General features: G+C 40.8%; 2 protein-coding genes across 6 annotated transcripts in view; one reads left to right on the top strand and one right to left on the bottom strand.

The window, feature by feature from the left end:
• The window catches only part of pomgnt2 (protein O-linked mannose N-acetylglucosaminyltransferase 2 (beta 1,4-)), a 9,201-nt gene extending 7,885 nt beyond the window's left edge, over window positions 1-1,316 (bottom strand). The window contains exon 1 of one of the 3 annotated variants that reach the window (XM_019895086.1): window positions 1,198-1,316. In XM_019895086.1, the coding sequence (XP_019750645.1) occupies window positions 1,198-1,239 (42 nt within the window). In that variant the 5' untranslated portion in view covers window positions 1,240-1,316. The remainder of the gene's footprint in view (window positions 1-1,197) is intronic. The other 2 variants (XM_019895087.1, XM_019895088.1) reach the window with 2 other exon arrangements.
• Window positions 1,317-7,200: 5,884 nt separating this feature from the next.
• Window positions 7,201-15,127, top strand: part of azi2 (5-azacytidine induced 2) — a 40,487-nt gene continuing 32,560 nt past the window's right edge. For 2 of the 3 annotated variants that reach the window (XM_019895079.1, XM_019895077.1), the window contains exon 1: window positions 7,205-7,351. The gene's annotated coding sequence lies outside the window, so the exon portion shown is untranslated. Of the gene's footprint in view, window positions 7,352-15,127 lie in introns of all 3 variants that reach the window. The other variant, XM_019895078.1, reaches the window with a different exon arrangement.

The raw sequence follows: 15,127 nt of genomic DNA, 5'->3' as shown, positions 1-15,127 counted from the left end.
GCTTATTGGTGCTGTTCTGAGAGTTCTTGTTCTTCCTCTGTGAATCATTGCCCGACAGCCAAGAAAGCCAGAAGCTTTTTCAAATTAGAGATAGTTGTTATAATTTAAGGGGTACCAACCAATACAAAAAATCCAAAACAAGAAGAAACATCAAGCAAAGGTGTGCATCAGTAATAGATGTCAATCTGTGGAATAATTTCGAAACGGAACTGAAGATGAGTAAATCGCTGGTTGAGTTCAAAAACAAATTCAAAAGATTAGTCAAAAAAAATACACAAATCAGAGTTAAGAAGATAAATTTGATATACTTCTAAAATATCGTAATTCAACAGAATAACATTGATCAATTTATTAAATATATTCAAGTATATATATAAATACACACCGAAAGGTGTATAAATAGTTAAGTACAGTACACATCAGGGTATAAGTATTTGATGATATGTAGATTTTTTTCTTCTTTGTATTGAAAAAAGATCAATTCATATACTGTTACATAACAGGGGGTAGGACTAGATAAGTTATTTACTTTTTCCTACTCCTTTGAACATAAAACTGTGAGAAAATCTGTCTTTATTTTTCTTTTCTTTTTAAAATTTTTACTTGCATTAACTTTTGTCAATCTGTTATTGTATTGTATGTTCAATAAACAATAAAACAATAAAGTACTTATTTTATATTTTTATTTATTTCTTTTAACCCAAACAAATGACGTTTATGCATTAGTGGATGCGCTTTTATTTTGAAGGTGTCTAACGCCACTCGCTGGCGGCAGATTACCGTAATGCAGAGCACTGACAATCACAGTGGCGGCTCACTTGACTTCAATTTTGCGAGTGGAGGTTGGCTTGACCGCAGTGCCGGGTGGTGCGTTTTAAATCAAAACTACATTCAAAACCTCCACTCGTATAAACTCATTTCGGAATCGGGACGACTGCTTGACATTACAAGAGCCGAACATCGGAGAGCACTGAAAATACACGATCAATGTTGCCATATCGTTTGCCGGTTTACGTTATCATCAGCAAACATGGAACCCGATGCATGCAGCAAATTAATTTGCAAGGACAGGCTTGGACATTCTCGTTGTTGTTGGGCATAACCCAACACCCCCCCACATGTTTCTGAAATACCAGCACATTGGTTGTCAAGACATTTTTGCAAGACTTGAAAACTATCACACTAAAACATCGTTACCTTAAAGCAGATATGACTGAGGAGAGAACACTTCACCTTCATCAATTATTATCCTCGTCATGATGATTTGCTACAGCTGCTTCCTCGTCTTCTTCTTCTCTTCCTTCGTCTGCTGCTTCTTCTTCGTCGTCGTCGTCTTCTTGTGCTTCTTCTTCTTCATACTTTACTGGCGGATTGCAACGCTTTAGTGAATACCGCCACCTACTATATAGGATCTGCACAGGGACTTGGCAGGCTTAGTTAAATGGAATGGACGGAAGAAAGTCAGGGCGGCCTGGTGGTCTACAGGTGAGCGCGTCGGCCTCACAGTGCAGGGGTGCAGGTTTTGATTCCGGCTACAGCCTTCCTGTGTGGAGTTTGCGTGTTCTCCCTGTGCCTGCTTGGGTTTTTCTCCGGGTACTCCGGTTTCCTCCCTATTCCAAAAATATGCGTGGCAGGTTAATGGAACACCCTGAATTGTCCCTCGGTGTGAGTGTGAGTGTGAGTGTTTGTTCGTCTATGTGTGGCAAACCGGCTTCAACGTGTCCCCCGCCTACTGCCTGAAGACAGCTGGTATAGGCTCCAGCACACCCTGCGATCCGTGTGAGGATAAGCGGATCGGAAATTGGATGGATGGATGGATGGAAGAAAGTCAGAGAGCCCAATACTGTAAACATGCATTATAAAACTATATCCTATAAACTATAAACTGTATCATAATCAGGGGCGCCCATTAGAATTTTAGTGTGGTTCTCAGATGAGCACAAGAGGTTGTTTGGTCCTCACTTTTTTCCCGATGGTGCAAAATTTTTTTCCCCAACCCACGACCTCATAGATGAAGGTAAAGATTGATAGTACATCTGGGCAAATTAGGGCCTGCGGCAGGAGACATTTGGCCTGTCCACCGTCTCGGCAATCGGTAGGTGGTCAAACTAAAACGTTAAGTATGTAGCGTTGCTTTTATTTTGATGTGCATATGTCTCAGCAGTGTAAGAAAACGAGCACCGCCTTGGTTTCTGTGTTGCCATCTTAAATGTACAGTACTGTCGCTGTAATCAGTGGTTTTTCTGACCAGTCTAGCCATTTTTTTAAAAATATGAATTGTACCAACTGTGGTCCTCATGTTACCAACAATCTCTTGTGAGCAGCAATGCCATTTCCTGCACAGTGGATAAGAGAGAGGATTTGCCCTTGTCACGATTTCATAGTCATGCGAACAGTGAATACTGGAGTGGATTGGGCTCATAATTTTAGCACATTTTAAAAATACTGAAAAAATTATGGACACTGTAGACACGTTTTCGTGTGTGTGTGAATGTTGATTCGATAGTGATTTAATGGTAACGTGGAGATATGTCATTTCGTTATGACTGATTTTAATTTAATTTCATTTCAAAATTTCACCTAATATTTAAAAAATCGTGAAAAATGAATCTGAGTTATCCCACAACCACATCAGGTTTTCGAAACACTAGGGCACCCCAGGTATCCAACCATCAGATCTGATGTCCCATTTCAAAATAAAAGGCCTCTGGTATCTGACATAGTGACCTTTTCGCCCGTTTTTTAAAAAATCTTTAAAAAATACATTTTAGTTATCTCTCAACCAGATAAGGTGTCAGACACACTCGGGCACCCTAGGTATCTAAAAGGCCTCTGAAATAACACATGATGACCTTTTCGCCTGATTCTGAAAAAAAATCTTTTTAAAAATTATTTTAGTTATCCCTCAACCAGACCACGTCTCAGACATACTAGGGCACCCCACGTACCCAACCAGAGTAATCTCATTCAGATCGGATGTTCACTATGAAAATAAAAGGCCTCAGAAATCTCACATGTTGACCTTTTCAACCAATTTTTTAAAACATCTTTAAAAAATGAATTTTATTTATTCTTCCACCAAACCAGGTCTAGGTCATAGTAGAGCACTCCAGGTATCCAACCATAGGACTGTCATTCGGATCTGATGTCCCATTTCAAAATAAAAGTCCTTTGAAATCTAACATGTTGACCTTTTCAACTGATTTTTAAAAATCTTGAAAAAATAAAGTTTAGTTATCCCTCAACCAGACCAAGTCTAGGGTACACTAGAGCAGGGGCCCCAAACCTTTTTTGCCCCACGGACCGGTTTATGTCAGACAATATTTTCAGGGACCGGCATTTAAGGTGTGGTGGAAATAATACAAGAAATTAATATGGTATAAGCTGCATGAAAACTGTGGTGTTTTCGAAATATAATAATAAACACAAGGAGCGTCTAATCTGGCCGCATCACTCCGATCGCGATGTCAATGTTTAATGCCTTCAAAATACGATACAACGCAAATTCAAAGTGCATGAAAATGACGACTCACCACGGCACCGAGCTTGATTTTCTGCAACCAGACGGTCCCATCTCGGGGTAAAAGGAGACAATGACACCTCAAGTGTGTGGTTTATGTCCAGTCTACTTCGTAATTTTGTTTTCGTCGCCGTTGCTGCAGAAACCCCCTGCCTCACACAGGTAGGATGTCGGAAATAGTAACAGTGCTATTTTGGCGATCTCAGAGTATTCAGCCATAAGTTTAATCCAGTTGTCTCGAACGTACTTTTAAGGCCGCCGTGATTTGCGATCTCAAGCAGTTTTTTTACTCATTTTGCGAGCTTCTGCGTTTTGTTTTGAAGTAATCGGTCACGTGATGGAGAAGCGTGGCTTGACGTGTGTCAAATGTGACACAAACGGATGTAACGGAGAATCCGGTAGTTTTTCAAAATAAAACATCTTTCGTATTCCGAAATAAAACTGAATTAAGGCAAGTTCTTTCTGTGCGGTCCGGTACCAAATGCCCGGCGGACCGGTACCGGTCCGCGGACCGGTGGTTGGGGATCCCTGCACTAGAGCACCCCATGTATCCAAACAGACTACCTTCGTGCTGATCTAATGTCCCATTTCAAAATAAAAGGCCTTTGAAATATCACACATTGACCTTCTCGCCTGAATTTTAAAAATAAATGAATGCCACGTCTCCATCACACTTTTTCCTTTTTTGGGTTTTTTTTTTTTGGTTTTTGTTTTGGCATCGACGCAGCTCAAAATCTGCCTCAAGTGAGCCGTTTTTTTTTTTTTTTTTTTAAATTTTGGCTCTTTTTACAGTTTTTTTTGTGTTGTTTTTTTGTTTGGTTATTGGGACGAAAAACTTTGAAATCTATTCACACCGTGAGCTGTTCACAGCTGTTTCCACATTGCATGTCACTCTTGTTCGCTCTGAAATGCGAGAGCCCATTTGGCCATGGATGGCAAGCGCTGTACGCTGTTCTCTGCTGGTCAGAATAGGTCATTGCAACCTTCTGCAAGAAGACCATTTTCCTTTTTTTTTTTTTGCATCGACATGGCTCAAAATCCTCCTCAAGCGAACGTTTCTTATTTTGTTGTTAATGTTGAAACTTTTGACTGTGTTTTATATTGGAAAAGAAAAACTATAAAGTATTCACAACGTTCGCTCTTCAGCTCTGTTTCCACCTGGCGGATGCCTCTTGGCTCTAGGGGTGTTCACACGGCACACATTTGCATTGGTGCTGCACCGATGTATTTTGTTGCGATATATCTTACACCGGTGTAAAATTTGTGGAGCGTTCACACGTAAAAAATTTCAGTCTGTTGCGTTTCTTGCATGCTATTTCCCCTGCTGTGGAGAACACACACACAATGGAATAAGACATGTCAAAAATCCGAGAGGCACTTGGTGAGACAAGGAGATTTCAATAAATACCTTATTCTCCAAAAGGAGATCAAAATGGCTCTACAAGGCGGACAATTTGCATTTGTCCGGAAGCTGCTCATAATATGCACATACTGGAGCAACGTCACTCGAGTGAAGCACGCCTCAGCAGTCGATAGTCCGCTGCTCTCTGCTGTGCGCGCGTGAGCACGAACACGTACTCACAACGCTGACGCAACCCACGTCACATATTAAAGAATCTTTGAACTACGACAACAGCTAAGCTAGCCTAGCCGACGCGACGCTCGAAGTCAAACGGACACGTTTTTCTGATAATCTGTGTGTTTTCCTTTTTGCCCAAATATATATTTTTATTCGAGCGAGGGTGAGGTCTGGCTCGTTTCGGCAGGCGGCACCATGTCGCTCGACGCACTTCCTTATAAACACTGTGTGGCGGGCTTTTGCTGCGTCGACGCCCCCTGGACTGAGTCGACGCAGCCTGGACTGTGTCAATGCAGCCTGGACTGTTTCGACGCAGTCCAGGCTGCGCTGACGCAGTTCACGTGTTGATCACGTGATCGTCATGAAGCAGCACACTCACCGACACGTGGATTGCGCTGTGAGCCCCACGCATGTGTCGACGCATCGGTGTCGCTGGACCCATCACTACTAAGCACTACACGATCACGGCCTGACTGAAGATCTGGCAGACACAATGTTCAATTGCTCTGGGCTATGCTGCGGCAGCAACCGTTTGACCACTACCTGGAAAAAAAAAAAAAATCCCACAAGCTGGCCAGGAGTCATACTTATTGTCTTCTGATCCCTAGTCAGATGCATTAGCCATTGCGCCACTAGCTCCACAAATTTAAGTCAACATCTTTCTGTACCCCTGTGTAGAGGAATATTACAGTCCCAAATAAATACATTCTATTCAGTCAAATCAAGAAGTCAAGTACGGTCTTCGCGCATGCCGTGACCAGGATTCAAACCACGATTGGCCACAACGCAGGGTACAAACCACTACACAACCACGACCTGAGAGAACATCTGGCAGGCATAACTTTCTCTTACTCTGGGCTATGCTGCAGCCAAAATGGGTTTAACACCACATGCGCATGCATAAATAAATACATAAACCAGTCGCTCACTCACTCACTCTCTCACTCAAGCTTGCCCGGAGTACAACCTAGCTTCTTCTTATCTGTATTGAGACACATTATCCATTGCACCACTAATTCCATGAATTAAATCAACATGTCGCCATACTCCCGTGTGGAGGAATATTCCACTCCCAGAGAAAGTAACAATCCCTATTCAGTCAACTGCAAACAAAGAAGTCAAGAATGGTCTTTGCACATGCCGTGACCAGGATCGAACTAGGATTGCTGCGGCCACAATGCAGGGTACGAACCACTATGCAATTACGGCATGAGAGAAGATCTGGCAGGAAAAACTTTCCGTTGCCCTGGGCTATCATGAGGAAAACGGGTATACAGTACCACCTCGTGAAAAAAAAAAAAAATTCCCATGAACTTGCCAGGAGTTTAACCTATCGTCTGCTGATCCATAGTCAGACGCCTTGGCTAATGCGGCACTAGCTCCACAAATTTAAGTCACCATCTCTCTGTACTCCTGTATGGAGGAATATTCTGGTCGTAAACAAAGATGTATATACATTTATAAATGTATATGTACACACATACATACATACCACATATAAACACATACAAACTTACTCACAAACACTGGCAAGTATACAGTACCACCTCGTGACACACACGCACACCCCCCCCCACCACACACACACACACACACACACACCCACACACACACACACACACACACACACACACAGCGGGCATCATCGGTTCGGTCCCGGACCGTCGCTCGGGTGTGTGGTGAAGTTTTCTACACATTGTTGTCTCTGGAGCTATATGCACAATATAATGTGTGCGTGCGTGCGTGCGTGCGCGAGCGTGTGTTTGTGCGTGTGCGTGTGTGTGTGTGTGTGTGTGCGTGTGTGCCAAAAGATAGATTGATTTAAGTTTGACCCCTGTAAAAGATTGTGCAATGCTGAATTTTTTTATGCATTGTTATTTAGCTATGAGGTTTCAGGAAAATAACCTACCTGTTCTTAATATTTTATTATTGTTATTATATTACTGATATTGTGATGACAACTTGATGCACTAGAGAAAAAGCGAGGACAGATTCGTAATCAGCGCAAAAAAATCGGCAAGAAAAGTTTACTTGCACCTTTTATGAAAAAATTCTAAATATTTACGCTTTTGTTTTGAAATATTTCCTTCCACACGTCACTCCCGGAAGTTTTTGTTTCCTCGTCTTTCTGCTCTATAAAGGTTCGAGTGTCACCTCATTGGTCTCCTATCAAGTACGTGTTTTTTGTCGTTAATAAATGACATTGCCATCGTGGACAGCAGAGCTCGAACCAAGGACAGCGTTTTAACACGGTTAGTAAGTCATGTGATTGAAACAAATGGTTGCCTTGGCCGGATGCTGCAGATAGCCAAAAGACGTTAGCCTCTGGCTAGCTAGCCTGTTATGGTCTCAGACTGACGCCCCGTTCTCATCGACATTTTTTTTATCAATTGCCTGTCATTGCAAAGTTCTTCTCGTTTTAACACGACCAAATCCATTCCGAATATTCAGTCATTACATTTTGCGTGAGCATTTTTTTACGTTAGCATTTAAAATAATCTATGAAGTTATTGTTTATATCCCGAAATACACCCCCCGCAGTTTGAAATAACTTTGTGTGTGCATACAATCTCAAAGGTGATATGATTTACACGAAGCCAGCGTTATTAGACAGGTCTTTAAAGACTTTTCCCTACGGTGGACGATAGGGTCAAACGCGCTCCAAATAACGAGCTATATTTGGTACAAAAGTAAAGTTGTATCAAGAAATGTAAGAGTTCTATTCATGGGAAAGGCAACTTCTAGGTGTGTTAAGTACAGTAATGTGTTTCTGTACCACCAAAAATATTTTGTTTAAAAAAAAAAAAAAATAGGTGTCCAAATGATAACATGGATGTGTGAAAAATAAAACTACTCGGTTGGAAAAACTATTTGTAGGTGTGGAAATTAATTTTAAATTGGACTTTTGGGTAAAAATTGATTTGTACTTGTATGAATGGAAACCACTTGGAGTCACAAGTGTTTTTGTTGCTGCTGTACGGACACGTGACTTTATACCATTTATCTCGCTAAAATAGGAGCATAACAGATTCGTACCTGTACAGGTTGAATTTTATACTCATGCACTAAGAAGCGGAGGCTTTTTGCAATACAGGGCCATTTTGACCAATCAAAAGGGCTCGTTTGAGCAGAAGGCAGGCCAAAGCTCAATCTCACTGGTTTATTTGGGTACCTGTCAATGTGAATGCATATGCTCTATATGCATACAAATTAATTTTTGTCACGGGCCAAATTACAGTTACTGTTTCCGTTGGAGGACCGTGATGACCAAAACTGTATAAAGAAGTCAAGAATAATGTTTTTTTCAATTGTTGTGTAAGTAACTGTAATGAGGGGTTTGGTAACAAGAAAATGCTTAGGCGGAGAAAAAAAAGTAGTGTGTTTCCGCTAACCCGACCGACCGAGAATTTCTACGTCGAAAAAAAACTTTACGGTCGGCATTTTTTTTCAAACAACCCTCTACATTTTTGTGTAGAGGGTTTACATCGGTGCAAACTCTCGCGATATTCACGTTGAGCGCGTGTGTCGTTTGCCCTGTCGTCTGTCAACAACATTGAAACATGGCGGCGGCCGCGATCTCCGACAACAGTTTAAACCGCGTTTTCTGTGTTACAGTCGCGTGCTCGCACCATAATGTTAAGAAAATAGCATCCATTGATGGATCGAAAAAATAAAGCGAACTATTTGATGAACACCACGGGCCGAGTAAAAACCGAGGGCGGAGGAGGGCGGAGGAGGATGGTGGAGGCGGCGGCACACCCCGGCCCCCGAGTCCGGAGCAGGGAGAAAACTAAATAGGTGGCGGCGGTGCCGGCTGCGGAGCCGAGGGATGGCGGCGGGGGCGTTGCGGGCATCGCCCCTGGTCAGGCGCCCGTCGGCGTTCCCCGACCGCCCACCCTGCCGACCCGCTTGTCCGCACGCTCGTCGACGCACCGTCCGCCTAGTCTACGCAACTCTCGTCCAGGCCGGGCCACGGCCGGCGTCGGGGACCTCTCCCCCCCGGTGCCATTGCGACCCGGCCGACCTCGGAACCTAACACCCAGCCGCCGGGTACCCAACTCTCTCGCCACCTTTGGCGGCGAGCGGGGGGTTCAATGTCTCCTTGTTTTATGTTTTATGGTTATTTTGTTTAAATTTTTGATGGAAAAAAAAAAGATTAAAAAAAAAGAAACTTTGTCCAACCTACCGACCCTATGCTGAAATTTCATGTTACTGGAAACACACTATCTTTTTTGTTTGGCCTTACAGTATGTCACTGATTTGTTTATTTTATGTCATCTTTGATTTGCTTTTGCGGGCCATTTAAAATGATGTGGCGGGCCACATCTCACCCCCAGGCCTTGAGTTTGACACCCGTGATATAGAGCAAGAAGAAAGAAGAATGAGCTCCTTCCATGCATGCCTTCACAGAAGCGTTTTGTTTTACCTGACATCAACCTGTGTGTGATGAGGTTGAAAATTAGGTTAAGCTTCAGCCCGCCCATATCCGTCTCGCTTGATTGTCTAAGCATACGGATACAAATCTGCAACAAGTACAAATCTGTTTTAGTGAGATATATTGGTGTAAAAGTCACATGTCCGTACAACCACAGCAAAAACACTCGGAGTGGCGACTTATTCGACTAAGTGTTGCCATTCATACAAGTACAAATTTGTAGTTCGCCACAGGTACATGATAAATTTTACTTGAACTAAAAAATTATTTTTCACACCTACAAATTGTTTTTCCTACCAAGTAGAATTTGTTTTTCACACATACAAGTTGTCATTTCTGCAGCTATATTTTTTCTTTTTTACAAAAGCAAACGTCAACAAACGCTGCAAACACAATAATTCTGCAAGCAATCAAAAAATTATTCAAAAAAGACAAACACACATGCAAACTAAAAACTATACAGAACAACGACAAAACAAAACCGCTGCATGTAAGAAATGCTGCAATCGCTCAAACGCTCCCAACGCAGGAATGACACAAACAAAAAAAACATACATGAGAAAAACATAAAGACAAGGAAGAAATGCTGCAATCACAGCAACAAAGTGGAAGCAAACATAACAAACTCCTAAACAAATACATACAAAAAAATGCTACGCAAATACAAACATTCTAACTCATAAACTTATTATTTTATTGTTTTTGCATTTATGTGTGACAAAATTCAAGTATGTTCTGACAGTAAAAATGCTATTTCTGACCAATGTTTCAATCATGTAAAGTAAACGGGGATTATAGATTTCCAGTTTCAAGCTTCCATAACTTTCTTAATTTCCATGCTACTTTCAAAAGGCTCCTACCATTTGAAAGCCTGCCAAACACAGAAACAGACACATGTAACAATAATGTCTATTTTTTTCTAGTTAATTGTGAAGTAATTCCAGGCACTATATTGAATAGTTGGTAAATATCGGTCGAGTACAAGTCATAATTTGAAATTTACAATCGATATTGAATTGTAATTTTCAACAGAAAATATTCTCAAAGCCTCCTTTTTTGTAAAGTAATATCATGTACCAATGTAAAATAATGTAATTATTGTTTTACATCATTTTTATAATAGATGCCCAGAAAAAAAAGATGATTTCTTGGCACTTTGTCCACTGTGCCACAACATTTAAAACCGTGCAGCTAAGGATTTTTGCCATGTTTTTTGTGTGTTAAGGTTTCAACTTGAGCGTCGCCAAGAAGTTGAGCTATGTTTGTGTCCAAAATTTCTGGATTTACATCCTTGATGGTGTCAGCATAATTCAGCATGAGAGCTTTGGTCAGGTTCGCAAGTGCATTTCCGAAAGCCTCCATAGTTACCGTAAATTAGCCGTATTGATATCAATTAAGATAATTGTATGCCTTCTTCAATACACTTGGTGAGCGAGAGAATTGTTAACGAATTAGACAATAATTGGAGGGTGGCTTAATGCTCAATCAGTTGCTTCAAAACATTCTAATTTAAGGTTAAAACCTAACTGAATTGAGGAACATAGAGAACAGCAACAAGGAAGAATGTTTTACAAAAAATAAATAAATAAAATACGAAACGATATGAGGATGGTGTCAAATTATGTTACAATTATTTTAATGGCAATTCATCAACTAATTTTAAACCCAAAGGAAATACCGTGTTAACAAATTCATTTAGTTGGATAAATTACAATTAAACGCACCACAAATTTGAGGTTAAGACAATATCAGAAAAGATAAGAAAACCTTTATTTGTCTCACAATGGAGAAATTCCCTATTTACAGCAGCAAAATTATGAAATGGACAAAATACAAGACAAAAAGTACACACAGAAATATAAAATATAAATACAAGCACATTAAAAATGGGCGCGTGAGGGTGAATCCCGGTTTTCAGGACCGTCTATTCCATAGCCTGTCAGCAGGAAGGAGCGGTACCACCGCGGGTGTCTCAGTCTCTGGCTGAAGGAGCTGCCCAGTGCTGTCAGGGTGGCCTGGAGGGGGTGGGAGGGTCTGTCCATTATAGCTGTTAGCTTAGCTAGCATCCTCCTGTTGCCCACCTCCTCCAGAGTGTCCAGGGAGCATCCCAGGACAGAGCTGGCCCTCCTGACCAGTCGGTCTAGTCTCTCTCTGTCCCGGGCTGAGATGGTGCCTGACCAGCAGACTATGCCATAATGAAGGGCTGAGGCCACCACAGAGTCATAGAAGGTCTTAAGGAGTGACCCCCTGAACTCCAAAAGACCTCAGTTTTCTGAGCAGGAAGAGCTTTGGGCTTTGGAAATAAATATTGCTGTTCTGACGACAGTCAGGTTAAATTGAAATTGTATTAATTTAATCTCATTTTCACAAAAGTGCCTTTAATTGAGTGAAACGATTTCATGGATTGGCTGAGGGCCTTCAATACTTGTTGAAACTACTGTCAAGCTTTCAGTTGAGAGAAAATCACATATTTGAAAATGGCAAGTAAACGGTTAATTATTAGGCTTATCAGGCGCTGTTACAGTTGGATGACATAACTAGACTTTGATTAAAATCATACATTAAACCCCCCAAAAAGATTTAGTTCCTCAATTGACTTAGGTTTACGGTGAATTGATTTATCAAACTTATAAAGTGCTTACATACAAGAAGTGGGAATGGCCATAGATCTCCACACGATGGCACTGTTGGCCTATGCTGGAAAAGTGATCGACTCTTGTGCACTACAACTGGTTCTTTTTATGTATTTATTTTTATTCGAGCGGTTCAACGATCCTGAGGATATTTGGAATGATTGACAGCCAAACCAATACAGTGCCGTGAAAATATATTTGCCCCTTTGCATATTTATCACGCACAAGGTTTAAATTCATTCAACCAATTTTAAAATCACACAGAGTCAACCCAAAGCAGTTTATAAATGCCAATCAATTTATTTAACACACGCAAAAAATCCAAACCTACCTGTCCTGATGTGAAAAAGTAACTGCCCCCTGAATCTAATAATGGGTTGTGTCACCTTGGCAGCAAGAACTGAAATCAAGCGTTTGTGATTATTGGTGATGAGTCTTTCACATCGCTGTGGAGGAATTTTGGCCCATTCTTCTTTTAATTGCTTCACCTCCGCCATATTGCAGGGTTTTCTCGCATGAACTGCCCGTTTCAGGTCACACCACATCATCTCAATTGGATTCAAATTTGGACTTTGACTTGGCCACTCCAAAACCTTGATTTTTTTTTTTTTTTTTTTTTTTTGGGGCCAGTCAGAGGTGGACTTGTTGGTGTGTTTCGGATCGCCCTGCTGCATGATCCCAGAGCGCAAATGTATGATGAGTTTTAGTGTTCTTTTTGAACATCAGTTATTTTTGCCTGGGAACTCTCCAATTAATGCAATTTTTGGCCAGTGTCTTTCTTATACTGGAGTCGTGAACACTTACTGGAACTGAGGCCAGCAAGGTTTGGAGTTCTTTTGATGTTGTTCTAGGTTCTTTTGCGGATTCCTGGATGAGTTGTTGCCGCACTCTTGGAGTAATATTAGCTGGTCGACCACTCCTGGGAATGTTTGACACTGTTCCCAGTTTTCTCCATTTGTGGATAATGGCTCTGACAGTGGTTCGCTGGAGCCCCAGAGTCCTGGGAATGACTCTGTAATCTTTCCAGACTGATAGATTTCAATCACCTTTTTTCGAATTTCTTCTTGAATTTCTTTGGATCGTGACACAATGCGTTTGTTTCTTGAGATTTTGTGGCCTACTTCTCTTTTTCTGACAGATTCTATTTATGTGGTTTCTTGATTCAACAAATGTGGTGCTGGGGTGTTGCCTGTGAAATTGAACTTAGTCTTCCCAAAATAGTCGTTAGTCACAGTTACTTTGAAATTTAATAAGGGCGGGGGACAATTACTTTTTCACGTCGGGACAGGAAATTTGGGATTTTTTTTTTTTTTTGAGCCTTTATAAATTAAATTGCCAATTAGAAACTGCATTTTGAAATTGGTTCGATAAAATGAAACTTTGTGCGTTATAAATATGCAAAGAACACAGAAATCAGGAAGGGGGTAAATACTTTTTCACAGCAATGTAAGTACAAAGAAAACATTAATTGTGTGCACTTGGAAGTGTGGACTTTTTTTTAACATGTATAATTTGTTATCTGTTTTATTTCACAAAGCATTTGTTTTGGACCGTGCAGTGTTGTGGGGCTAGCTGTGACCAAACAATAGTCTGTTTATTAACCAGGTGACAGCGTCATCAACAAGCTTTCAACAAACACACTGCAAGACGTTAGCACTGGCTTCTCTTTTCACAGCAGCGCCAGGCTAAACGACTAGCACTGTTAGAGCTAAACGCTGGCAACCAGCACACCGAGTTAGCGATTGAACATTATTTCAGGACAACGTTGCGTTGTTGGTGGCCTCAGCTTGTGATGGCAATAAATGCTCAAGTCAAGATAGCCGTTTCACAGCGGCATGCTGCCGGGAATAACTTCAAAATAAAAACGTCCCAAGTAATATGTCTAAATATTATTTGGTAAGGTACGGTTTATTTTGAAGTTGGCACACACCGGTTTTTGAAAGGCTTAAACTGAAGGAAAAACTCTTGAAATCAGTCATTAATTAGAAGGATGCTACATTTGGAGAGTTTTGGGTTCGGTTTTGAAACTTAGTTTACTAACACACACAGTACAGAATTCATTTTTATGATGTACGTGTTTATTTTGTAAATCTACATGAGAATTTGAAAAGGGTACATCACAAGGAAGAACGAATGAGATTAAGACAAACAATGAAAACGCTACAAATCTGTACAATAACTTCTCATTCTAACTTAACTTACCGGTACTTAAATGACAAACCTGGGGACTACGTGAGGCTAATTTCACTCTTAAATCCAATTTACTTAAGCCCCAGTTTTGTACAAAATGTGTAAGTCTGCAAAATGTGGTACTTATCGATTGTCTCTGAATTCAGATTTCACAGTCAGTGGGAAAATTAGAAATTAAAAAAAGAAAGAGAAAAATGCGGTCTAGTGCAGTGTTTTTCAACCTTTTTTGAGCCAGGGCACGTTTTTTACATTGGAAAAATTTTGCGGCACACCACAAACCAAAAATGTGATAAAATGACACTCTGAACAGTGTATTTAATTAAAATATAATTTCTCAGTTTATTTATACTCAATCAGTGTGAAACCTGGGGCTGTTTAGATCAGGGTTTTTCGAACTTTTTTGAACTTTTTTTCATTGAAAAAAATCTCGCGTACACCACTAGCTGAAAATGTGCCCCCCCCCGCTTATTTTACCAACTAACGTGTTATATTGTTACTATAACCGTTTTTAACATTGAAGAATGACGTTATAACAGCTTGAATTGGAATCTAATGAACACAAAGAAAACAGTATTTTATCATCTTTCAGATTTATTGTTTCACCGTCGTCCTGCATTCATGCGTCACAAATTCGCGTGTCTCTCGTCGTAACACAAGGCAATTGGCTAGCTGTTGCTGCTCCCTAGCGGTATGGGAAGGTACTACATGATTATTTTCTGGGCGAAAGACCGCACAGGCATAAAAATTGGATATTTTCCCGCGGCACACCT

This window comes from Hippocampus comes, unplaced genomic scaffold, assembly GCF_001891065.2.
Source record: "Hippocampus comes isolate QL1 unplaced genomic scaffold, H_comes_QL1_v1.1 scaffold146, whole genome shotgun sequence".
NCBI lineage: Eukaryota > Metazoa > Chordata > Actinopteri > Syngnathiformes > Syngnathidae > Hippocampus > Hippocampus comes.
The sequence above is the reverse complement of the archived record's forward strand: the minus strand, read 5'-3'. Positions and strand labels throughout refer to the sequence as shown.